The sequence below is a fragment of the Hetaerina americana genome, unplaced genomic scaffold, assembly GCF_022747635.1.
Source record: "Hetaerina americana unplaced genomic scaffold, ioHetAmer1.1.p SCAF_144, whole genome shotgun sequence".
Classification (NCBI taxonomy): domain Eukaryota; kingdom Metazoa; phylum Arthropoda; class Insecta; order Odonata; family Calopterygidae; genus Hetaerina; species Hetaerina americana.
Window position 1 is genome coordinate 182,598 of NW_027286559.1, and position 27,250 is coordinate 209,847.

Sequence of the window (27,250 nt, forward strand, 5' to 3'; positions counted from 1 at the left end):
CTTATTCGCTCTCCTCCAATGAAAGAGCGTGAAAATTGATCCTCGTTGCCAAACCTTGTTTCAAACATGATTCTTAACAAATGACTAAAGTAAGTGCCATTTGATTTTTATGACTGCAAAGTGTGGTGTGACTATATGTGCAAATGTACATTAAGTGGTGAAATTTGTATCTATACTTACCTCGTCCTATGCTATACTAAAATTTTGGTGCGATATTCAATTATATTTAATTGCAAATAATAATCAATTATCATAACCGTGGAATGTTATGAGAGCGATACTTCAATGAAGGATTTCGGTTTCATAATCAATGACACGTATAATCGTGAACATTCACCGGAACTCGGCTAGCGGATGGCTTTTATTACCAATTATTTATCGTATTATGTTCTTATGCGATGCAGGTTTGATCCATTCGTCTTTCAATTTAACATGGAAAGAACTGATGTAACTGGAGATCATCTCTTTGTCGGCGTCGTTTACTTTTCTCTACTGCTGGTTCACTTTTATGTATCTATTATGGTTTCTTTAATAATGAAATTTATCTATTTAGGAAAACCTTGGTTAAAAATACTGTTTATTTGACTAGGGAGGAGAATCTTGGCCTCCATGTACCTATGCCATTAGTACATGCTCTTTCTGAAGTGGGAGGTGCCTATGGAAAATAATGTTCAGAATAATATGAAAATTTGGAGATGTTTGTCACTGAAATAGTGTTTTGACTTTTCATGGTGAAATGTATAGGGGATACAATTTGGATGGCGGTGAAGAAGTGTCTATTGCATAGTATTATGGTAAATAATACCAAATTAGTAATAATGCGTAGGTACTATTATTCATTTAAATTATATACATTATCTAATTCTTGGAATTATTCAATAACGTTATATTTTATCTGATGTTAAAAGTGAAATGCGAGTGTTTTAAAATATATAATGTTATCAAACTCTTCCTCTGAGAAAGGTTTTATTTCTCCCGAGTTATTCATGTATTTTGTAGCAACCCAGTAGGCGTTCAAATATTTTAATAAATTACGTGTTCTACGTTGCATATATTTTTGCCTCCATGACTTTCACTGGTGAGCCAACGATGTTAGTAAACTTAGTAAAAACCATGAATATGCGTGAGCTGGTGTATATTCATAAGGAAATTAGTCTGGTGCGTATTCAACCCCTGCCAAACACCCGAATGATTGCTTGCAGGGTACTAAAGCTTAAAAAAGATCATGTGACAGCGATTTTAGAAGGATTGGAGAATGCAAAAGATTATATGTATGGTGGATAGAGTGGTGTATAAAATAAGCATTCTATCCAACAATATTTCTCTCCAGAACGAAACCTATGCATAGATGATGCAAGATAGAACCCAAGCGGAAATAGGGAACAACCCAAGATTCCTCAGTGGGATTAAACAAATGCATACTCTCGCATAATGTGTTTGAACACAGACAGTATCGAAAAGAAAACTGCTACAATTTAGTTGTCTTTTTACTTTTTGAAGGAAGCAGACCTAAATTTCCGTATGTATGTAATAAATATGTGTATGATTAAGTATGTGTATAAATATTATATTTTTGAATATATATAAATATATACATACAAATTTAAATTCTAAAGACGCCTTCCACTTACTGTCATACATGGGTGCTCCTATACCCTTTCATCAAGTCAATATCCATGTGAATGAATATATTTATGTGAAAAAGCCCCTTACGAGAAAGAATACTAAAGTTAGGTCCAGGATAGCCGATTTGAAGAAGTTAACTCCCGCCAGACCAAAAAATAATATTCGCATGTAAAAGCACTTCCAAAATGTCACGTTTACAATGTTAGGAGTGAACAATTAGTAAGAATGAAGTGATTTCACAACATCGCAATGCTACTAGTTGTATTACAGGTCCGTCGGGGATTACTACGTCAAATTCTCATATCAAATAATACAAAATGTCAATTAATTAACTGGTCTCATTTCAGTAATTTCATGGCTGGAGTCCTGAGCACAATGCAAAAGAGCACAATTCTATATTGAGAATCACTGACAACAATTTCAATACACATTTTCAAATGTTACAATCGCAGTTAATGTCATTGCTATACATTTCATGACATTATGGCTGTTAATTGACCAAATACACGTACCTTTTTAAGGCACCATTATAACTCAGCCATGGCCAAATTTCCTAGTAAACGTATATAATGACCACGAAAGAATAATAAAATTGCATAACATTGAGAAACTATCAGCTCCAAATAGGAAGGTAACATACATGCTTATTTGTTCAGAAAGTTGCTTTTAAAGCTTTTTGAAAGGAAACGTATTTGTGCTTCGCAATGCTTTTGTCATATTTTTTACCATATAAGGAAAGAGAGAGAGAGAAAACGAAAGAGAGAAAGCTTGCGAAAAGCTGGCATCTCAGCGAGATAATCCAGTATGACGTCACTCCCAACTTAAAAAAACAGAGAAACTGAAGAATCGATAGCAAAAAGTTGCTACTAACGCAGCGCTTAAAAACAGAAAATCGTGAAGGTTTTGAGAGAACTGGGGAACGTCTCCTAATGATTCCAGCAAACGTCATTTCCAACCGTTGAATGAGAAATTTTCGGTGGAACGCGAATGAAGTTAAGTTTTATTATTACTGGTTATCCTCTTGTTTGAGAGGAGCATTTAAAAAAATTAGAAACCTTGAAGGTCATCTGTACTTAATTGGGAAATCACAGTAAGTGAAGCGAGTCACGAAAACGTATGAGAACATGACTTTTATGAAGATGCTTAGTTGTATATTTTGTATTTTAGGTTCCATTGGCCTGAAATGACATCTAAGGACAGGGTTTATGTAATGGATAGTAGTGATACGGACGAGTGTCATTCAGATGATGTTAGAAGAAGACGATATAAGAACAGACTGAGGTACAGTATGACTAAGATTATTCCATTGTTATTTTAAAATAGATAATGATTTATACATTTCCAGAATCCTTTTGTAAAATTGCAGTTACATGTTATCAGTGTTTAAATTCGAAAGCATGATATGGAAATATTCTTGTTAAAGATGTAGGTCACACAATCACAGCTGTGGTCCTGCTAAAAACCAAATGGGGAATGGTAATTCTGGAGGTATGTCAACCCAGACGACTCAAACTCAGGGAGAGTCATCAAATAATATGGCAGCCAATTCTGGACCATCAGGATCGGGGACGGCGGCGTCAGTTGCTCTAATGCCGATGCAACAGGGTGCAATGGTTTTAAATGATGATAGAATCACCCTTGTAGTCGACAATACAAGGTTTATTGTCGATTCTGCCCTCTTCACTGCTCATCCAAATACAATGCTTGGGAGGTTAGTTTTGCATTATTAAAATTACTTATTTATTTTTCATTGCTGAGTCTTTCCATATTAACATATTAAATAATGTCGCTGCTCACGAATTATGGCAATATTTCCATTGATACCTAATTAAATTATGCTTAATAATCTTCCAGCTGTGACAATTTAAAGGAGATTATTGTGTTTGCACTATAAGGAGGTATTCGGAATATATGGTATGCCATGGTGCTGCCAAGGTTGACCATTGGCAGGAAAACTATTGAGTAGTAATTCGAAGGCTTATCAAGCATGGTGGCTATATGTGAGATTACTAAACAACCGCTGCTGATCAAATGCCTTTTGAATAAACGTAAGCAACAGTTTGTGGGGCCTTCCCTTTTTAGGCAGGCAATAGGAGAGTAACCCTTTTGGCAAAGGGCCAACACACTAAACAGCATATGCCAAACATACATCTTTAAGGAAAGTAATAATCATTGGAGATAATCCACTACATGGAAATTCAATTCCTAATCTAATACTAACAGTTCTATTTGTTTGAGATCTTAAGAATATTTATTTTTATCAGGTGAAACATATACTGAATTAGCAATTTAGCGTTGCTGCTGTCATACTTTTTGTCCTTAGGTAGCATTCCAATTTCTTTGAATTAATAACTTTTGGTTGTAAGTTGTCCGGAAAATAGCACGGTTGATGGGAGTCAATTTATTGAGAAGGGTCAGTTTTCTTCTACATGATTAAGATTTGCTCTGAGATTTGGGAAGGCCCCGGCTAAATGATGTTTGGAAGAAAACAGTTTTATCATGAATCGTAGAGATCGTGAGATTTATCATATCCTACTAATATATTTTAGTTGGTACACTATATGTATGTACTTGCTTTTAATCACCCAGTAGTTAAATGGGGACATCCGTGATATACTATTGTCCGATTCTTGAGTGATGCTGATTGAGTTTGCAGTGCCTCTCCTCAGTTTATATTGTTGGCCTCACCTGCTGAAAAGCAGTGTTGAAAACCTATCTCACGGGGCCCTTTTTTATTTATGTGCGTCATGCATCTCTCTAATTTTTTATTTTACACAATTACGTTGCAATTAGGCAAATTTCCTAATCAAGTTGATGACCAGTTTATGGAGATCAGGTCCGATCGGATGATGATTGGTGGCTTGCAGGGCCAACTAACCCCGACCACCTTGAAATAATTTAAAATAGTAGTTATTGTATGAAATGTAGAGATAGAATTTGGCTAGAGCAGTATTGCTTGGTGTTAATAGTGAAATGGCAATTGACTAGAAATGTGGTTTGATGTTTTTAAAACAGCTGTTAAAATAGAAGTTATCTGACTTTGAAGCTTAATTTTTTTTATATTTCCTGATTGTAAAATCTTTCGTTCAGTGGGTAGTATCAATTTTTGAGACACCAAATTGCAAACTCAGTAATTTGTTTTATCACGCTAATGCATTGTGATGAAGTTCAATCACTTTAATTCCACCCATATCTTTTGTGATGGAGTCAGGATATATCAAAAGTCATGTCGTCAATCGGTAATGTGAAGTGTCTTTCGACAGTTTTCATCATGGCATATGTGAAAGGTACTTGATGTAATGAAAGCAGTTTCTGAAAAACAATTCGAGCTCTCCCTATTTGGATGCAGTCACCGGTGAAAATTGGTGTAAAAAATTAATTGGATATTTGAAATAAATATAAATAATACTTCATGTATTGTGATGACCCCATTTGGTAAAGTTAAAGAAATTAATGTTTTATTTGATAATATATACCTCAAATTATCAAAACTCTATGTGATGTGCCCTCAGGAGTTCATTTAAAATCACAGAATTAATTTTAGGTATAAAATTTGCATTTTTGTAGACGCCAGTCAGGCATTCGTTTGCCAGTTATGATGCTCTGCATCAACTTCTCCTGCCTCTGAATATCTTCCAAGATGATATCTCTGCACCCTTTGATGCCTAGCGTTTCTTCATTTTTTTCCTCTCCATCCATTTCACTTTTCCCATTCTCCTCCCTACCCACTCCTCAGAAGCCTCCAATACATCAGCAGCTGTATGAGGCGATACTCCATCCAAAGTTTTCACTTGTATTTCATTAGGTTTTTCCCTCCATTGCTTCTCTCTCTTTGTCAAAAGCTTATTTCATTGTTTGACACCGTTCTTTTAGTGTCCATAATAATTTTTTTACCTTCTAAAAAACACCCAATTATTAGGTGAACTCTTCCCCTTGCTTATATCCCCCAGCTTTATCTTACCCTTAATATTTCTTGTGAATGTAATAATTTTAAATTTTTTTGCAGTGACACATATTGTGATGTGCATTTTTTCATACCTATATTTTTTCATACTTGGGCTTAAGTTTTACTTGAGGATTAAAACAATGCAGTGCAAGTTGGACTTGATTTGTCATCTTTCATTTTCAGGATGTTCAGCAGTGGTCTAGAAATAGTGCATCCTAATGAGCGAGGGGAATATGATGTTGCGGAAGGCATATCAGGCACTGTGTTCCGTGCCATCCTGGAATATTACAAGGGCGGCGTAATAAGGTGTCCTCCTGCTGTGTCTGTGCAAGAGTTGCGGGAGGCTTGCGATTATCTCCTCATACCATTCGATGCGCAAACCGTCAAGTGTCAAAACTTAAGTGAGTAGATTGGTTATCACGGGAGAACTTTGTGTTCTTTCTTTGTAAAGGGGAATTTTGTGTCTGAAAAAATAGGGTCGTTCAATTGAAATTTGGAAAACAATATCATCTGAAATCCTGTTCTAATCCTGATTTTATTGCTGCCATTAATATCACCGTGCGATCATAATTTTGATCAAAGCAGAATAAATCCTGCGAAAGATGAAATGATTTTATGGAGTACCTTCACCCATGGTAAAGACAATATGCCAGTGAGTTTGGATATAAAACGGGAATATTATGTCAATAAGGGTAGCGTAGAGTCAGGAATATTTGCCTCATATAGAAAAGGTACTGAAAGAAATAAAACTGCAGAAGACTGTGGGAACTGATAACAGTCTTGCAGAACTCCTCAAGAATTTGGGAAACTACGGAAGGACAAGTATTATTGGACTCATTAATGGAATTTATGAGGGACGAATGTGGTTGAAAAACTCGAGATCAGTATTAACACCCATTCAAAAAAGGGAAAAAGCAGAGATATTTTAAGGGACTATACATTTGATTTCACATGTAATGCTCAGTAATATTAATTAGGATTAGGTTCTTAGGATTAATATTGCTTGTACATATCTATGAGGCCAGACAGAAAAATGACAAGACTGCTAGTAATGCTAATGAATTTTCCTTGGTGTACTCTTGTGCATGTAGTGATTGACCTTAAAACTTATTCTTATGCCGTGACAATTTCCATCCACTCTATTGCTGTGAAAGAGTATTATAGAGCGGACATGCTTACGTGCTGAAATTAATGGATGGCCGAAGACATGCATCATTAAATAATGAAATCGTTGCAAATTTGAGGCACAATAGTTAAATGCCCAAGATTGAGTGTTTGTCTTATTGCAAAAACTTAGAATATAGGCAGATGTTTTTGATTCATTTTAACAGATTTAATTGAAAATGAAGAAAGTTAGTGCGAGAATGATGCCAAAAGTTTATCGAATACAAAACAGAATAGATGTTTGTCCTGAAATTTTGGAATAGATTGGCAAAGATACCATTTATTTGAATAGTATTGTAATGGTTGATGATATGTGAATAATTATAGTGATTGAGAGACCAAGTAGCAATCCATGCAATGGAAATCATCGCTCTGAGTAATGGAAGCACATGTGAGTCATTTGAAGTTCAAGGCAATCCTGATCGATTTCTTTGCTACTCGGAACGTATTCATTGTAAAATGGGTTCCCAGTGATAAAATGGTTAACCAGCAATATTATCAAGAAGTTTAAAAAATGGCAATAACAAGTTAAAATGAAGTGTTTTGAGTTATGGAATGGGTGGATAATGCATAGGGACAGCGTGCTTGCCCGCAATGCTTTATCAGTCAAGCAGTTTATGGCCAGTAAAAACATCATTCTCTTCTAACATCCTCTATACTTTCCTCACTTAGCACGATTTGATGTGTTACTATTCCTGAAAATATATTCCGTGTTAATGGGGACTCATTTTGCCACAGTGCAAAGACAAAACTGCACAGTCTGATGGAAAATCACCAACAGCTATGAATTAAGCAGCGGAAGGAACGTGTGCCGATGTGTGTGGATACAAATGGGTCCTGTTTTAATGGGGATTGCTACTTATTGCACTTATGTCGTAAATAATTCAAGTTATGGAATCAGATTTATTTTTTTTGTCAGTCTTTGTACAACATAACAAATTTTTCTTGTGAATTCTGTAAACTCTTGAGGGGATGACAGAAGCAATGAACCACTTGCAGTGGATGTTCTTCATTACTGTTTGTATTTTATACTGTGAGTCACAGTCTCGATACATTTTCAGGGTGGTTGCTTAGTCAGGAGAATCAGGAAATCATGAAAGAGCTGGGAACTACTCAGCGTCTTAAAAACATTCAGGGAAAATGAGGAATTGTTGTGAATTTGATGTGAAAATTGGGAATATGATTTGCAAATCTAGAGCATGGTGTGGGAATCAGAAATTCCTGATGAGGGCATTATTGCTTTTAGCTGTAAGATCAGTTGGTGTCTCTGGGACAACTAGACACATGCAGGAGTCGTTAAATACAGAATTCAAACTCTGACTATTAGTAAGTAAGTAAGTAAGTAATTTTATTTGCCCAGCAGATTTGTACAATTGTAAAAAACAAGGACAGATATAGGACACGTCAATGTTATATAAAGAAATGATAAATACTAAGTACATGTTTAAATACAAAGAAACTCATGGGACAAGAAGTTCATTAATAGAATAAAACATTTTACAGAGTAAATATTTCTGAAGGTTGAGCTTAAATATAGGCAGCTTATGTTGTGCTTCCAGTTTGTTAGGAAGTTTATTCATTAGCGTTTGTTCACTAATCCATTGCTAGTGTTTAAATGCTATATTTGACAAGAATTTTTAATTCTCATCATTCATAGTCCTATATTACTTAATCGTTGTGAGCGTAATTTTATTATGCATTCTGAGCACAGACATTCAATCGCTAAGCAAATATCATTCAGGAGTTGATGGAAAGAAGAGTGCTGAAGAATGTTAACGAAAAGACAAAGAGTTATCAAGCAGCAAAGGTTTGGTGGAAACTGACCAACTCCTTGGTTGAAAGATATGTTAGAGACAAGGTTATTCAAATTTGCTCTCAAGATTTTTCAATTTGAGACTGTAAGGGTTCTTGCAGGAGCTTCGAGAATGTGTTCGGTATTAATTTTCATGGGAACAAGAACTTGTCCTGGTTCACATGGTTGAAAGCTATTTCTATGATAGCTGAATGGTGGAGAACTACTGGAACAGCAAAGAAATTGCCATTATTTATGGAAAACCAATGGAGGAGGATTTGTAATGAGGAGTATATGAAAATTGATGAATAAGAACAATGGATATGTTCGTACAACCCTTGATTAACATTGTAGAAATTGTGGTTGCAATATAAATTTACACTCCAATTATTGTCAGAGTTTGGATGATGTGCTCTTATAGTACGTGTCGGTGGCACAAATAGAAAGTTTCTGCAAACTCTTTTAAGCACTTCATAAATTGGCAAACAACACTTATTTCATGAATACGGAGAGACATATGAGCAGACTAATGATCAGATAGCCAACAGAGTGGTCCTGATTGATCTAAATCTTTTGGGAAATTATTAATTCACCCTGAAAACCAGTGCATAGGGCTTTCTTTCACGGCCGTAATAATGAGAACCCTTATAAGTTAACCAGGAGGGAAAGGGAAAACATTTGTATTCAGTGATACTTTCAGGCAGCTTGTCACTCCTTTTGTATTCCTATTTAATGTCTCCAAGATGTGTCCAAGAAATTGTCATCATATTCAGGTGATGCTTGATTTTTAACTTCCAGTTTACATGTGAATCTATTACACCAATGAAAATGTGTCCCACACCATCAAAAAGTGGAGCATGTTAAATTGAAGAACTGATATTTGCTTGACCTGGAAAACCGTGGAAAAAGAAAACCTCAAAGATTAGATCTAAAAGTATGATTACCTCGTCTGGAGTGTCGTGTGTGGGCTTAGTGATATATTTTTCCGTTTTTCACTCTGTGTTTGACCCAGGGGGCTTACTTCATGAACTGTCAAATGAAGGAGCCCGTCGCCAGTTTGAAGAGTTCCTGGAAGACCTAGTCTTGCCCCTAATGGTTAACTCTGCTCGGCGCGGTGATCGAGAGTGCCACGTTGTTGTCCTCCTGGAGGATGATTTGGTGGACTGGGATGAGGAATATCCCCCACAAATGGGAGAGGAGTATTCACAGAGTATGTATGCCTTTACTTCATGGCCCGCTCTTTACTTTAGGCAGTAGTTGCTTACTCTATTGGTGGTACGAGTGTGTTAAATTAATTGGACAATTTTAGTATGTTGGTTGGAAGTGTATTTACTTTACATGCCTTCCCCAGGAGTGTCCATTTGTTTCAATTGACTTAAGCTGATGCAGTGCAATGCCCTGCCGTGCGTGGAAATTTATGAACTTGGCCAGTCGTTATAGTTGGTGGATAATTTTTGATGCATTCTATAATTCGACATAACATAACTGGGTAAATTTTGCTATAGGAAGAAGACTTAATGCTATATCCATGGCAGCATGCTATCATCACCTGGATGGGTGATTTATCAATTTTTTTGCGGCATTTAGTTGAATTTTTCCAGAATGGCTGCTGCAATATTGAGCTCTGATGGACTGTTCAGTCTCTCGAAGGAAAAAACTGTACGAGAGACCAAAATCTGATTCCTGTTTAACGTCCTAATGTTTACTTTTGAAAGTATTAGTAGGCGGTGTCATTGTCATGTCGGGAAAGGTGATAATTCTGCAGTAGAGAGAGTGGCAAGAGTGGCTGGAAACATTGACTTCTTCCAAAATGAATTTTCCTTGTCGTCAAGTTCTCAAATTTTATCCGTATGGTGTTTCTTCAATGTTAAATGCACGTGCATCTTTCCACCTTGATCATAAAATGATACTTTTTGTGGAGATGATGGGAGAACAATAAAATTTACATAGCCTACTATGTTTGAAATATATTATATTTAAATAGACTGTGATTTCAGTAGTCAAAATTATTTATTTATGAATTGAAGGGACAAAAAGAAATTGTTTCAAAATATTGAGGTCCTAAATGTACTAAGATTTCGATAAAATTTACTGTGATTTTGTATCTGGACAGTTAAAATTGTGATTCTATTTGTTTCTCTTAAATTATGAGGCAAATCACCCTTGAAAGCCTGTAATTCAATTCTGTATCCTTTGTTTGGATGGAATCACATGGTGCTATGATTATTTAGGAAAAAATCTAGGTTTGAGTGCTTAGCCATGGGTTGTATGTATCAGGAAGCATAGGGCGGCCTCCATCCACTGATCCAACCCGTGAAACTTGTACCTCTAGGTATTGTTGTCAGAGCAGATATAGAAACAAAGATATTGTCCGATGACCAGATGACTATTGTTTTCGTCCATTGCCCGTAAACCAACCAAGGGAATATTATTTTTCATTATTATCCCTCTTCAGTCAGCGCTATAATAGTAATTTCATATTTCCATTGAGTATTCTCCAAGATAATGTGTGTAATTTGTATTTGTTGAATTGAATTTTGTTGTGGACAATCTCTTTTGTCCATGTCTGTTTTCCAGTAATGAAGGCATGGCAAATTGTTTGAATGATTTCAAACTTTTGTAAAAGAATAAGGTGCTTGAGTAGGTCATACCAGTTAAGAATGCAGTCACCAATGAAAGAATACTTAATTATTGGTCTTTATGAAAATTAAAATAGTAAGTTCAAAAAAAGCAAACTTCTTCATAGCTGTCTTATTAATCTAGTTGGTTATATTCTTTAGCAATAACTTAGATGTTTGTGTTTATTTTACCAAAAATTGCTTAACAGCTGGAATACTTCGGAGGATATGGGAATTTTTTGAACTGATGCAAATTTTTGAAGTTTGGTTTTGGAACGTGACTTTTGTCTTTGAGACTCCCTATAAGCAGTAACACTATACAAATACAGAGTTTTCCATTCCAATTATTCAAGCCTTTGTTGTGTATTCTGAAAAATGAACAACTATTCTTTTGATTCTTCAGTTGTGGGGGTATGAATTTAATCATCCATTGTCTTACATGAGGGAAGGGTAGGCATTGGGTTTTGACCTAAAGTCATTGCAATGCTCTTCTTCCCTTCCATGAAGCACTTTCAGGGGATAGCCCGAGGGCTAGAATAATGAAAAAGTGGCTGACTCTTAAGGCCTCTGAATACCCCGGGAAGCATTTTAGTAGAGGTCGCAAAAATGCTTGCACACGAGAATGTTAACTTGACTTAATTGTAAACAGTTTTTGTTATTTATCCTTTGGGTGATTATAATCATTTCTCTTACCTTATGAGGCTATCAGGCCTGCTTTTACCGCCAACGAGACCTTCAGCGTCAGTGATGTGGTAATCTTGGCCTCTCCCTTGTTTACCTATTCAGGTGAGGAGAAAAGAAAGAATAAAAAAATGAGGATTGGGTTGGCATGGTGACTATGTACTAGCTTCCTACCCAGAGGGCCTGGGTTTGAATACCAGTGGTGGCAGGATTTTTCAGTGGTATCCTGAATCCTACTGGAGGTGCAATATGGAGAATACTAAGAGTATGCTGTCCATCAGATGAGACATTAAATTTGGGACCCCTTGGTGCATATCATTAAGAGTACGCTGATGCCAATGCCAGGTTTCTCTCCACTCTTCATCATTCCTGAACATCCTACCTCTTACAAATTGCCAACCAATCCCTAATGGCAAAAATGACCTCGGGTGTTTGTCGCCTCCCCTGTTAACCTCTGCTACTTAGAATAAAATGCTTGCCACCAGTAGGCATGCAGTAGTCAGCAAAGGTTGTCTCTACACACATAGGTTAAAGAGCAGGAGCAAAGATAGGTTAAAGAGCAGGAGCAAAGTGATAGGTGGTCCTTGCAGCATTTATTCCTTTGCTAGGTGGTTGCAAAGGTATCTGACCCCAGTGGAGTGGCCAGTGAATCGGTGGTGTCATGTCACTATTAAGGAAGGCACCAGAAAGCGACCTCAATTGCTTAACCCAAGAAAATATGATAGAGTCAAGTATGAAAGTGAGTCCTGATGACTATGAGGTTTGCCCACTGGGCTGGATGTAATGCTCGGAAGCAGGGGAGGCCCCCGTGGTTGTCATCACATGGAATTCGTGCATAACCCAGCCAAAAGCAGTGGAAACAAAGACCCAGGAGAGGACTGCAATGGTTAGGATAGGTATGTGGAATGTTAAGATGATGATTAGGGCAAGGGAGATAAATTAATAAAATAAAATGAAAACTCCTATAGCCATAATAAGTTAGCACAACTCGTCCCGCAATGAAAACAAGATTTTTTTCTGGTGGTGGTTTGTGGGAAAAGTAATTCCACAAGATTGGCCAACCACCACCTCTCAACCAAAACACCCTTCTGCAGTAGTTAGCAGGAATGTTACTTCCTTGCCAGTGACCATCTACAGACTCAAACCCAATTGGGATCGTTGAACGAGCTCAAGGGACTCCGTTTAGGATACTTGGGTTTATGAACAGATGCACACACTATCCGTGACTGTTTTCGGGAATAAATTCCACGCCAGGGACAACCACAGAGCTGGCAAACTCAAGAGCACTCAGGAAAAGAATCACTCACATTCAATAAGGGCCTCATTACTTGGAGAATATTACTCAAATTGAGCAAAGTTGGCAAAAACCCAGGGAAAGACGAGAGAGTGCGTCGAATAAACGTATTTCGGCTACAGTGTAGCCCTCCTTGGCAAACTGAAGGAAAAAAGGACCTGCAACAAAAGGTTGCAAGTGAGTTCTTTCATTTGAAGGAAGATAAAAAAACATCAAAAGATATCAGTGGAGGAAGGAGATATAGACATGTTAGGTTTGTGTGAGGTGTTAATTTGCAGTGGGCATGAGGTGAGTCAATATGAAGTGACCTTAGCACTAAGTGGGAAACTAGGGCAAAAAGTAGTAAATATAGAGCAATTGTATGATATAACATCATTGATAGAGATGAAAGCATACCCATTCAATTCAGTGGTAATTCAGGAATACAAGGGTTGCTATTTATATTTTGAGCCTTGGCAGCACTAAGTGCTTTAGGTGCCATCTGAAATTTCCACATGCAAGTTTGACCATTTTAGTGATAACTTTCTTCAGAACATTTTGTCATTTAATCATAACTTGTGTTGCTACAGTGACTCGAAAATTTTGTCTCAGCGAAAAAATGGAGTGAACTCATGAATTTTTATGACTTTTGACGTGGATTATCAAGACAGGAGTGCATTGATCAACTTACTTCCACTTTTGGCGATGAAACCCCACCCGTTGCCACTGCGCAACGCTGGTATAATGAATTCCATCATGACCGCTGTTTGCTCAGCGACGAAAGTTGTGAAGGTCATCCCAAAACAGTTGTTGTGCCAGAAAACATTGATGCTGTGCAAGAACTAATAAAGGAAGATCGTCCTGTGACCTATCGTGAGATTGAGGCATCATCCTTGGGGATTAGTATGACAAGCATCAATAAGATATTGCATGAATGTTTAGCTGTGGAAAAAATTGTTTGCGTTGGATCCTGCATAATTTGACAAAAGCTCAAAAAGATTCTCATGTCAATTGGTGCAAAGAAATGCTCAACAAATACAATCGCGGTGCATCAAAAGCTGTGTATAACTTTTACACAGGTGATGAATCTTGGATCTATGTGTATGAGCCTGAAACAAAACAGCAATCCACTGTATGGGTCTTCCAAGATGAGCCAAATCCAACAAAAGTGATTCCTGCACAAAGCACATCGATGTAAATGATCATCTGTTTCTTCGGAATATCTGGACGCGTAGTGACCGTACTGTTAGAGCCATGTAGAACCATGAATTCTGCGTGGTACACGAGCAATTGTTTGCCAGAAGTGCTTGGTGAAATACGGAAAAAGAAGCGGCAACAAAGGATCATTCTTCATCATGGCAATGCAAGCTCTCACAGATCGGCTGAAACAACTACCTATTAGACTGGCCAAGACGTTGAATTGATGGGTCATCCTCGGTACAGCCCTGATTTATACAACCAAATTACTTCTTTTTATTCCCGTTTACCAAGAAAAAATTGCGTGGCCAACGTTCTTCGGCGCCTGAAGAAGCCATTGATGCATTCAAAAACCATGTTTTGGAGGTACGTACCTCAATCGGAGTGGAAAAAGTGTTATGAAAATCAGATCGAGCGCATGCAAAAGTGTAGTGATTATCATGGAGAATACTTTAAAAAAATAAAGTCATTTTCAACAATAAAAAGCTGTCTTTTAATTATTAGGCTGAAAATAAAAATGGCAACTCTTGTACCAACAAGTAGTGGACAGTTTGCATGATCAATGAGAAGAAATAATTGGAAGCATCCAAGGAGAGGAGTGTTTGATCTTTGGTATGTATTGGTTTGAAATGTAGTGGTTGGTGAAGTGAAGGATGGGAGGAAGGTAGGAGAGTGGACAGTTTAGGAATTAGAAATAATCATGGGAAGAAAGTAATCAAGCTCTGCAGAGGAAGAGGTTTGGTAATGACCAACACCTGGTTAGAATAGTGCCAAATTGGATTCGTGAAGGTTTTACCAGAGCAAAAAAGAAGGAGTGTTCAGAAAAACTTAATAAATATCAAAGTGAGGATTGGCAAATGAAAATGGTTGGGGAGAAGTGAGTGGAATATCAGAATGGATTATAAAGAGCAGCTAAGGAAACGATGGAAATGGTCTAGAAAAATATACTTTGAATGAAAGAAGAAAATGTAAGGACCAAAACTCAGAAAAGAGGGGAAGAATGCACAGAGCAAACAGTAAATTTATGTGAGAAACTAATGGAGCCAAGGAAATGTGGTGGAAAGATCAGTTGAGTGATAAGGAGAAATTTGTAGACCCAAGGAATAGTAGAAGCACTGCAAAAGAAGGCAAGAAAATGTCAGGATCTAACAAGGGACAAAGTGTACCTTCAGTAAGAGATGAGAGGGAAGTAATTAATAGAGGCACAATAGAATCAGGGAAGTTGGAAGAAATGTATTGAGGAGTTTTATGGTAAAGATGTTAGCCGAGCCAGTTTAAGAATAGAAAGGGAACTCAGGAATTGCTTGGGTTCAGGAATAACAATAGTGAGGTAGTAAAAAGGCTAAGGGAGATGGAACAACACAGCGGGAATAGTAATATCCCTGCAGAATCATCATAGACTGTTGGGAAAGATGGAAGGAAGAGATTCTTTTAACTTGCAGTGTTTATGAGGAAGGAATGTGGCCAGAAGATTTCCTAAGGCAAATTTTGATCCCGTCCCAAAAAAGTGTGCAGCTACTCAGGGTCGGGGCTAAAGGTCGATAAGTCTAGTTTTACCGGGAGGATAGGTATCATCGATGGAATGTTCCAAAATAGGGAAAACAACTGCCTGTGCCAAGGTCAGTTTGGGTTTAGGAATGGGAAGAGGCATTCAGCGATGATAACGGTAGAAGAAAGGAGCATCAAGTATAATCGGGATGGCTTTGTGTACTTTTGAGAAGATGAGAGGGCACTTTGTGTACTTATGAGACTGTGTAGAGGGCACAAAGCTATGGGGCATATTGCAGAATATGGGAGTAATATGGGAGGGTTAGCTGAGTTATTTGAAACTTGTGCACAGATCCAAGTGGCACAGGTGAGGAGGATAGCCGAGGGAAAATTCGGATGGGCAATGACTGGTGGGGTGTGTGACAGCACTGACCATTATCAGTTGTTCATTTCAATGAATGACGTGTGTTCAATAAATAATGGGAATTTGAGTTTTTTGCAAAGGAATTCATTCAGAAATTCATATATTCGTCTATATCAATGTTATCTTCTCAAAATGTAGTTCCCATTAGATATTATACACTTATGCCAGTGCTTTATCCAATCCTCGAAACACCTGCCACTTGGTCTCTGGTTTTGCTTTCAGTTCTCCCATGCAATGCATCTTTAATCTCATCCATGCTTGTGAAACGATGGCCCTCTAAGGCTCTCTTTAATTTGTGGGAAGAGGGAAAGGTCACACAGGTCCATGTCTGGTGAACATGGAGTTTGGGACGTCCTTGTAGTCCTCGTTTGGCTGGAAATTCTCGAGCAAGGCGTGAAGTGAAGAAGCATTATCACGGTGCAAGAGCCATGAATTGTTTCACCACAAATACGGGCGTTTTGTTCCTATTGCTTCACGCAAACGGCATTGAACTTATAAATGGTACTCTTTAATGATTGTTTAGGCTTGTGGCTAGAACTCATTGGGCATATGCAAAATTTCCATTACTTTTTGAACACATTTTTCATATGTTGAGTAAATGTTAAGGGTGGTATGGGGAGGACATGAGTGAGGAGCAAATGCAGGTGGCGGGAAGATTAGTCAGGGGAGCAGCCATGGGAATGCGGTTATTATTGAATGCTTGGTGGGAACAGGAGGTGAGAGGTGTGGGGTAAAAGTTAACCCCAAGGAAACAAGAGTAATGAGAGTCTTGATAAGTAGGAAAGCCAAGTGAAACATTAAAAGGAGGGACTAAACTGGAGCAAGTACGGTTCATGTATTTGGGCAGCATCTTAGAGGAAAATGGGCACAGTAATAGTGATATTGTGAGAAGAATAAAACTAGCGAAAGAAGCATTTGTTAGGAGAAGAGAAATGATGGAAGGTACACTTAAGTGCAAGTGTGAAGAAATAGGCAAAGACTTTAATATGGAGCACTTGGACGAAAGAGGAAGACAAATGTGGGAGTTTGAAATAGGATGAGAAAAGAAGACTGCCGAGAAAGTGGGTGAAGGAAATATTTGAAGGCTGTTGGATGTTGAAGGCCATGGTAGAAGGGGAAGCGTTGGGTGGGTAGGGAAGATGACGGAAGAGAGTTGACTTTCTGCACAGCGTGAATACGGACTGAAATTATGAAGAAATGTAGAAAGAAATAATGTAGGGCAAAAAGAGTAAGTTATCATGATATGTAGCAGTAAATGGTTATCAGTGACCATCCGTAATGCCCTTTAAATAGTTAGAATGCCTTGAAATGAGTAAACCTGACTGTATGCCAATGCTAAAACATGGGTAATGTCCTGGAGAATGATTTAAAAAAACAAAGTGTTCAAGTCTTGGGATCAGATCATGGCTTCAGATTTTATTATAGGCACACAGTGGGACCTTATAATATGAGTATCATCTCTTCTGCGATCTTTCTCGTAAAGCTTAACACTCGTTCAGTGAAACAACTATTTGCATACAAATTAATGTAAAATATGACAATGGGTTCCATGCAAAAAAAAATTATGCACAAGGTTTATCCAAAGAAAATTGTATGCATTGTTAAGGATCGTGGATTACCTTCACACGTTCTTCTATCGTGGAATGGAGCAGTTGGGAATGCAAACTTGATTTGTAATAGCAAAAAACAATAAAAATAAATTGTTAATTATTTATGACACATACCTAATTCCTTTTTACTAGAAAGCTGTCATGAGACATTTATTTTCATTGATACTTCAAAATTTGATAAAAATGGAACTCAGAATGATCGTTAAATAAATTTATTGCATGACTTGCCACTGCTTTAGTGGCGATGTGTGATTTTTTGGCTCAGGAATGGTTTTCATTTGGATTATATTATCTTCTCTTAGTGATATGATGAAAGCTAACTTTTGATGGTTAAATAAATGTGAAAAATCCTTAAGTTGGCAAGCATGCCACGAAGTGTATTATTCAAAGAACTTGACCGAAGTATGGACGAGTCCAAAAATTAAGTTCTCTGGAGCATGGGAATCTCTATTTAGGGCCAAAATGGCATAATATCAAAGGGAGACTACTCTAGGCATGACATGCAACTAAAAATCAAAAATATTGAGTGAAGAATTAAAGAAATTGAGTGAATTTTGTAAATTGAAGTCTCTGCTATGGAATCATGTTCATAAATTAAGAAGGGCGTAAAACAGGGAACCTGTCAGAGGGTGAAGGAATTAACACTAAATAGGGAAGAATGGAGGGCTGCAGCAAACCAATCTCAGAGTTGAAATACTGATGGTGATGAAATCATGCATCATTTTTTGAAAGCACCCTAAACTTTTGGTCACTCATGGATGGAATTTCAAAATGTAAGGAAAACTGTTTGTAAAGAATGAATTTAGAAATGACATGATTTCATTACGCATGCAATCATGAAATGGTTGAAATTTTTTTTTGTCTTACCACTGATGTAAATGATCAAGGATAGTGTAGATGAATTAACGGGTAGCTTGGCAATATTGTTTGCTGTAATTAAAAATTGGCAATTTTCCACGAAATAAAATTTATTAATGCGACCGGTTTCAATGTAACTACATCATCGTCAGGTAACAGTCATCACTTGGGAGTCCAGTATATACGCTGAAAAGCAAGCACGGACTTTGAAGGACTTTGCACCTGTGTACTTGTCTTCACCCCCCCCCTTCCCTTCCCCCACTCACATACATAGTCACCCATGCTGCCTTCCATTTTTCCTCCCTCTTTTCCACTAACCTCCCCTTACTTGCTTTTCAGCATATATACTGGACTCAGGAGTGATGACTGTTACCTGACGATGATGTACGAGGGTCATCCGGAAAGTAGTACCCGTTCGTGCCGCATGAAGTGCTGACGACGCGAGTAGCCGCTGGACGAGGTCAGATAGCTTCAGTGGCTTGTCTGCCTTCTCTGAGCCAAGTTGCGTGACGCTAGCATTGCCTGTGTTGTTTCTGTGATTGTTTACAATGTTTAAAAAAATTGAGAACGCCGCCAGTTGTGAAGTGAGGGCAGTGATTAAATTCCTCAATGCAAGAAACGTTCGCCCATGTGATATTCATCGCCAATTAAGGGAGGTGTATGGAGACAATGTAATGGACGAGTCGTCTGTTCGGCGGTGGTGTCGCAACTTCAACATGGGGAGGGGGAACACACACGACGATGAGCGTTCGGGGAGACCGTCTGTCATTACAGACCAACTGGTGAGCTCAGTTGACGAATTCGTGAGGAACGATCGGCGCGTCACAATTGATGACATCTGTGAGCATTTTCCCAATGTTTCTCGAGCAATTGTTCATGAAATTGTTAAACACCATCTGCATTATGCAAAAATTTGTGCAAGATGGGTCCCTCGCGTATCTCAATGAGCTGGCGGCGAAGGACTATGCAGCAGGAATACAGAAACTTGTCACACGTTATGACAAATGCCTTAATTTGCTTGGAGATTATGTTGAGAAGTAGTTTAAAGTATCCTCTTTCAAATAAAATTTGTTATGTTTGTTAATATTTACTTTTGTGTCTTTATTTCACGAACGGGTACTACTTTCCGGATGACCCTCGTAGTTACATTGACACCGATCGCATTGATACATTTTATTTTGTGGAAAATTGCCAATTTTTAATTAATTATGATATTCCACCATATCACGCCTGAAACATCTCTTTTTATTGTTTGCTGTGTCAACTAGTTGGACAATCAGTGTTGAGTCCTGTATTAAGCACAGTAACATGTGTAAATTTTGTCACGTCGCCTCATGGGGTAGGGGGGAACCAAATTGTATTTTTTCACCAGTTAAGAAATCCACGGGAGACTATCTGATGCGCAGTGAGACTGGTTTGCTCCCCTAGCAAGGGACCAAAGAGAAGAGAATGGTGCCTAGGGGTAGTGTGAGAAGGGCTTGAGCGGAGAATGAAAATGCACGATGAGATAATTAAGTTGACTGGAGTTTCACGTGATGAAGCAATAGTGAGTGTGACAGCAAAGGGATTGCAGTTAGTATTGAGTGCTTTGCAGGAACAATGCGAGATGGATGAGATGTGCATTAACTACAAGAAAGCAGAAATAATGAGCTTCTAAGGAGGTTGGTGAAACAGGTACATTTTGTTCATTTAGTCATTATTTTAGGGGAAAAGGGGAGTATTATTAAGAGAAAAATTGATTTGTTTTTTATGGGAGGCAACCGACGGCTAAGGTCATATGCAACATTGGGGATGGATGGGAAAGGAAGGGTAGAGAGAGAAACCCTGCGTCGGCATTAGCGTCCGCTAGTCGAAAGGTACCAAGGAGTCCGCAGTTTAATGTCCCATCCGACGGACGGTGTACTCATGCAAAGTGCTCTCCACAAAGCACCTCAAGTAGGGATCAGGTTACCACTGAAAAATAAGAAGAATTGAGTAAGCAAAGGAAGCATTTGCAAGAAGTGAATTGATGATGGGTGCATTGAGTAAAGATACAAGGAAAAGATGAGTAAAGGTTGTTATTTAGAGGGTAATGCCTGATAAATGTGCGATCTGGTCTTTGAGGCAAGAGGATGAGTGTAGTTTGGAGGTTTTTGAGATGAGGGTGTGGTAGGGAATGGAAAAAATAAGTTGGACAGAAGAGGGGGACAAATGATATTGTTTAAAATAGGGTGAGTGAAGAGAATCAGCTACCTGAGGAAATCCAAAAAAAGGCTGATAAAGTGGAGGGAAGAATTATTGAAAGGTGATGGGATGCTGAAGTCCACAGTAGAAGGGAGAATGTTGGTTGAGAATTAGGTAGAGGAAGGAAAATAATAGAAGTTTTCAATAAAATGCAGGCAGGTAGAAAGAATGAAGAAAGAAGTAATGTAGGCCCTTAAAGGAGGAATTGTCATGATAGGCAGGAGTAAATAGTGATAAGTGACCACCTACAACCTGTCTTTAAATAGGTAGAATACCTTGAATGAATATGTAAACGACTTTGATACAACATAATGGGTTGGAAGCATACTTATTTGGTGAAGTTTGGTTTTGGTTCTGTCTCAGGCATCAATTTGTGGCTGTTCTGGTGATTGCCCCCCCAGAAAATCCAATGTTGGCTGATGTATCAGGAAAAAAAAAATGCTTTGATTATCAAATCTGGGGGTACAAAATGTTTTAAATATTACTTTTTCTGGCCTATATATTGATTTTAAATGCTCTGCGATTCTATGGAAATTCCATAATCATTGCATTTTACATGCTGTGAAGTGGGTAATGTTTTATGACTTCCACAGTACCCAAGAGTCCCTATCTAGGCAAGCCATTTTCTTTTTCATTATTATGCTTTTTCAAATATGACAGTTAAAATTGTATGATTAATATGGCAAATCAATTAAGCCCTTGATATATGTTCTCCCAATTTGTATCCCTGCAGGATAATATCCTTCATCGTCATTAGTTAATTATCTTCAATAGTTTTTCAATTATCTTCAATAGTGCTAGACATTTGATAGCACTGCATTTGTTGTATATAATACTGGGGCAAATCGGACTGTTTTTTTTTCTGGAGATTGGAACCCAAGGTCTAATTGAAGCGCCCATTATCATATCAACGAGCGTTTGAATCATCTTTAAACATTGGGTATGGAATAAATGGGATTGAGCATCACTTGGTGCAGTGCTAATCAAAGGCAGCAATGGCAGGGACTGATGCCTCTCATGGAGAGGCAGACGTCAGTTCTTAAGCAAGCCAGTTTAGTGTAGCAAGTGACGCCGTGCGTCGTCTTGTGGGCAGTGAAAAAATCTCGGCGTTAAAAAAAGGCGAAATCACAGTCGAAATCAAGAAATTGGAGGACATGTTCATGACATGACATGAATAGTCATAATAGGGCTCTAGGAAAACTAGAGGCCAAGTCCGAAAACAATGATGTAAATGTAAAAATAATAAGATAAATAGTTAGAGAAGAGTTGAAGCTCTCCTGTTCGAAACCTGCAGTGGGCCCATCTTTTGCTGAAATCGCCTCCATTCAGAGGAATGAGTACATGAGCGAGATGTCTCCAATAGGGAGCAAGAAGGCAAACAAAACATACACTGTAGTAATAACCCCAGGGGAAGGAGTGGAGGAAGAAACAAGTGATGACACGAAGATGAAGGTACTAAAAATATTAAACCCCAAAAAACATGGCATTAAAATCAAAGGAATCACCAGGACGAAGAACAAAGCTATAAAAATTGAGTCCGAAAACGAAGATATCAAAGAGAAACTGAAGAATTGCAAAGGATTTGCCGATAATAACCTACTGATGAGGAAACCAGTTAAGGTTCTCCCTAGAATGGCATTATATGCGGTTAAATCAAGCGTAACACCAGAGGATCTTGAGGAAGCTTTGAGGAACCAAAATGACCTATCTGCAGGTAGCCACGTGAAAGCATTGTTTAAATTTGGGAAAAGAGATGAACAAACAGCAAACTGGGTAATCGAGGTAGACCACATTAGCAGAAAGAAGTTGTTAAATAGAGAAAGGCTTTCATTGAGTTTAGCTCATATAGAGTGAAGGACTTTATTGTAGCAACGAGGTGCTTCAAGTGCCAAAAGTTCGGGCACACTGCCAAAAAGTGCTATGCAGACCAGGATGTTTGTGACCATTGCTCTGAAAACCATGATTCCAGGAAATGCGACTCTGTAGAAAAACCACCCTGCTCTATGAATTGCAAGAAAGCAGACATAAAAGATTGTAGCCTCAAAGCCAGTGACAAGAAATGCCCCTGTCTAAAGAAGGCACTAGAACGCATCATAGAGCTGATCGATTATGAGGACTAAAAACCACATTATAAAAATAGGGCAAATCAATCTTCAACGGGCAAAGGTTAATACTAATGAATTAAGAAAAATAGCAACGGATCTTGGGCTAGATATTACAGCAACAGTCATGATAGAAAATGGAAAATCCCGGGATTCGGAGTGTAGACGCGCATTACACGAGCAAATGCCAAAGAAAAATTTTTTGCAAGCATCATGGTCTTCAACAAAAATTATGATTTCTTGAGTTTTGAGCACTGCACAACAAATCACTTTGCAGCTGCAGAAATTTGGGCTTATAGGAAACCATTGATATTGATTTCCGGATATATGCCACCATCGGAGGACATCCAAGAATACATCACAGAATTAAAGAGCCTGATACATAAATTCAAAAATAAAAGGATACTAGTAGCAATTGACTCTAACGCAAAGAAGGAAATATGGTTTAGTAAGGAAACCAATGACTGAGGCAGGGCATTGGGGGACTTAATAGCTTCCGAGGGTCTGTATATAATAAACAAACCGGGGCAACCATACACGTTTAGTTAGACCATAGGCTGCTCAAATATAGACCTAACCATCAGTAACTCGGCATTAATACGAGACGTGTACAGATGGGAGGTTCATGCCGAACTATCCATCAGCGATCACAGATTAGTCACATACCAGATTGGCATGACTACAGAAAATGAACACTGTCATCAAAGAAGATTTAATATTGGTGCAGCAAACTGGAGAAAATTTATGGAGATATTATCAAAGAACACCTGGTACCAATGTGAATTGTTGCCATGGGATCCAAGCAATAACAACATCGATGCTCGAGTTAGATTACTTACGGAGGCGCTGCAAGGCTCCGCTCTGGCCTCGATCCCTCTGACCAGAACACGACAAAACGAAAGTGCGGTGGAATGAGAAACTTCATAGGCTTAAGATAAATTGTAGGAACCTACGGAGAACTTACCAGAAAAGCATTAGCCACGAAGAACGCACCATCAACAAAAGAAGATACTTTGAGGCAAAGGAGAACTATGACCAACAAGTGCAAAAAAGCAAGGAAAAAAGCTGGGAGAAATTCTCGAGGTCAAATATTGAGGAAAACCCCTGGGGGTTAATATATAACATCGCGAGGGAAAAATTTAAAATCCTACCAACATACTCAGATAAGACGACCAACTCCAGAGGGGAGCTTCTATTCCTGGACGAGACCAACTCCAGAGGGGAGCTTCTATTCCTGGACGAAACCATTTCCAACATCATCAACACGCTAGTACCGGATGACGCAGCAGAAAATGAAACTGAAGAGCAAAAAGTAATTAGGCATGAGGCTAACCTCCCTTGTCTGCAAAGTACGGAGATAGATGTCACCGATGAGGAAGTTAGAACCGCGATTAAAGAGATGAAAATGAAAAAGGCCCCAGGCTTTGATGGCATAAACGCTGAATTGATCTAAGCAGCCAAGCCGGTTATCCTCAACTATTTAACTAGATTGCTACAGGACTGTTGCAGAAACAAGTGCTTCCCTGCGGGATGGAAAAAGGGTGTCCTATGCACCATCTTGAAATCTAAGGAAAAAGACCCCTCTGATGCTAAGGCATACAGACCCATAACTCTACTACCCGAAATGGGGAATATGTTCGAAAGAATCATCAAAATGAAAATTGAAGAAGCAGTTGGTGAGGAGGATCTACTCCACATAAGCCAATTTGGATTTCGAAGAGGCAGATCCACCGCAGCTGCGGCAGTAAAACTGCTGCAAAAAATCAAAAATCGTAAATATAAGTATAAGGTGGCCTTATTCATAGATTACGAAGCAGCATTCGATTCATTATGGTGGCCCCATTACATAAACCAGCTCAAAGGTTATAAAATCCCGGGACAAATAGTAGAACTTATTAAAAACTATTTCTTGAATAGAACCACCAAAATACAACTAAATAATCTGGAAGTTGAAAAGAACATTACAAAAGGGGCACCACAGGGATCCATACTCGGTCCTTTTCTTTGGAACATCTCCATGAACGATTCACTGAATCAGCCCCTTCCTGGAAACTGCAGATGGACAGCCTATGCTGGTGACGTTGTGATCACAATGCCTGCAAATTCCAGGAGAGAAATAGAAAAACTCGCAAAAGAATGTTGCCATATAGTGGAGTCGTGGAGTACGAAAGTGAAATTAAAAATTTCTGTGAATAAGACTAATTACGTCGTATTCGGGAAAAAATTGTCACGAAACCCAACTATAAAAATCTCAAAACATCAAAAGATCCTCCACATTCAGATACCTGGGCATTGAATTCGATGAGAGACTAACATTCCAAGAGCACGCAAATTACGCAGCAGGCAAGGTCAAGAAAATATTGAACTGCTTAAGGAGGCTGTGCAGAAACAGATTTGGCATCACCACAAATAGCTTAAGAACTATTTACAACGGAGTCACCATCCCAATATTGGCATACAGCTGTGAGGTGTGGGGAGAGAGACTCAATTACAGTAGAATCCGGAGAAAACTGGAGGAGACCCAAAGATCTTGCCTGATTGCAATATCCGGGAGCCACAATACGGTCTGTAATGAAGCTCTACAAATAATAAATGGGATACAGCCGATAACGTTCTCAATAGAGGAAAGAAGAATCAAGGCACGGATGAAGCAGATGGAAGAGGCTACTCTAGGAGATGTAGCTTTGTCTCCAACTGAGAAATGGAGCAGGAACAGGAATTAATATTAGAGCGTATTTCCTGGATATGTGGGAACGGGAATGGGAAACCTTAGAAAAGGGGAAAACAACCAGATAATTTTTACCTAGCGTGAAAGAAAGAATGAAGATCAACTTTAAAGCTTACAAAGGTATTATGCAAATTTTAACGGGGCACGGGGAGTTTAGATCATACCTCAAGAAAATAGAGAGAAAAAGGAGGGGGACATGTGAATGCATGATGGAGGAGGACACGGCAATACACAGAGTCCTTTATTGCCCAATTTATGCCGAGGAAAGACGCGAACCGGAGGCTATACTTGGGTATTTGCATAAAGTCCAACAAATTGGGAAATATATACACGAGGAACCGATTAGGAAGATATTGGCAAGATTTATCAACAAAAGATAAAGTAAGAACGGGGAGGGTAACTGAAAGGAATGGCATGTAACTCATATTTTGTATTTTGTAAAATTAACGAAATTGTATTGGGGGTTTAAACATAAGGCACCCCAAAAAAAACTGAAATTGAAACAATAAATTGCCCGATCCTGCTCAAACGGGCCCAATTATTATTATTAATAGTTTTTCTCTCAATATATGGTTTTGTAACTTGTTTAATATGGCTATTCTCTTAGTTGATGGTGTAAACAGTCTTTTCCCATCATATCACCATCCTTCTTGGAAAAAGATTCTGAAGTCAAATCAGCAAGAGATCACAATCTCATCATAGATAGCTGTTGACTAGTGTATCAACAACTGCTTTCTGCCCACTACATTGTTTCAGGTGGTGACAGGAAAGGGGTTTCCTGATGTGTATGAAATTAATTTTGAAACAGTGTCAACCAATGTTCTAAAATAATTCGGCATGCTTAGGATCAACTCTATACTATTCAAGCACCCACATTTAAGTAGTTGACATATTTTCAATCTTAAACTCTAGGAGTACCATGTATAATTGCTTAATATCTTGCAAAATTGACCAGGCTATTTTAAAAAGAGATGCAGAATTTATTAAAAATGACTGAAAAAACATTATTATTCATAATAATTTGGTGAAAGGTAATTAAACATATGGCAAAGTACAAAAAAAGAATAAAGCATAAATGCAATAATGATTTGATTGTTATTTACATTAATAACCATTGAGAAAAAATTTGACTAGATTGGCACTGGCATTTCTGTGTTAATTCATCAGCATTGCCCGCAGTGGCTTCAGCATTTACGGGGAAACGATAAGTTCAGTCAAAGTATCAAAAAATAGAGGAAGCTACTGCTACCCTGGGGTATGATATCTTGGGCTGTACAATGCCATCTTTTGGATGGAATTATTTGACAACAATAAGATGCAGTTAATATTTAACTGGCATTAAATGGTAATTGTGCAAGTATAACTGTATGCCAATCTTGTCATCTGTGTCTTCATTATAACTGATGTTTCCCATGCCAGGCAGAGACTGCCATGAGTTATTCTGAAGGCTTCCATGCTGTGCAGTTGGTCAATGCTTCATACCTCCTCTTCTGGGAGTTGCTTGTTTCAGTGAAAACAGT

The 27,250-nt window shown here is 38.2% G+C and overlaps 1 protein-coding gene across 1 annotated transcript in view; it reads left to right on the forward strand.

Annotated features, from left to right (window-relative positions):
• Positions 1 to 2,484: 2,484 nt before the first annotated feature.
• Positions 2,485 to 27,250, forward strand: part of mri (BTB/POZ domain-containing protein mrityu) — a 41,305-nt gene continuing 16,539 nt past the window's right edge. The window contains exons 1-5 of the mRNA XM_071583674.1: positions 2,485 to 2,716; positions 2,794 to 2,907; positions 3,050 to 3,337; positions 5,756 to 5,973; positions 9,541 to 9,738. Of these exons, the coding sequence (XP_071439775.1) occupies positions 2,589 to 2,716; positions 2,794 to 2,907; positions 3,050 to 3,337; positions 5,756 to 5,973; positions 9,541 to 9,738 (946 nt within the window). The 5' untranslated portion in view covers positions 2,485 to 2,588. The remainder of the gene's footprint in view (positions 2,717 to 2,793; positions 2,908 to 3,049; positions 3,338 to 5,755; positions 5,974 to 9,540; positions 9,739 to 27,250) is intronic.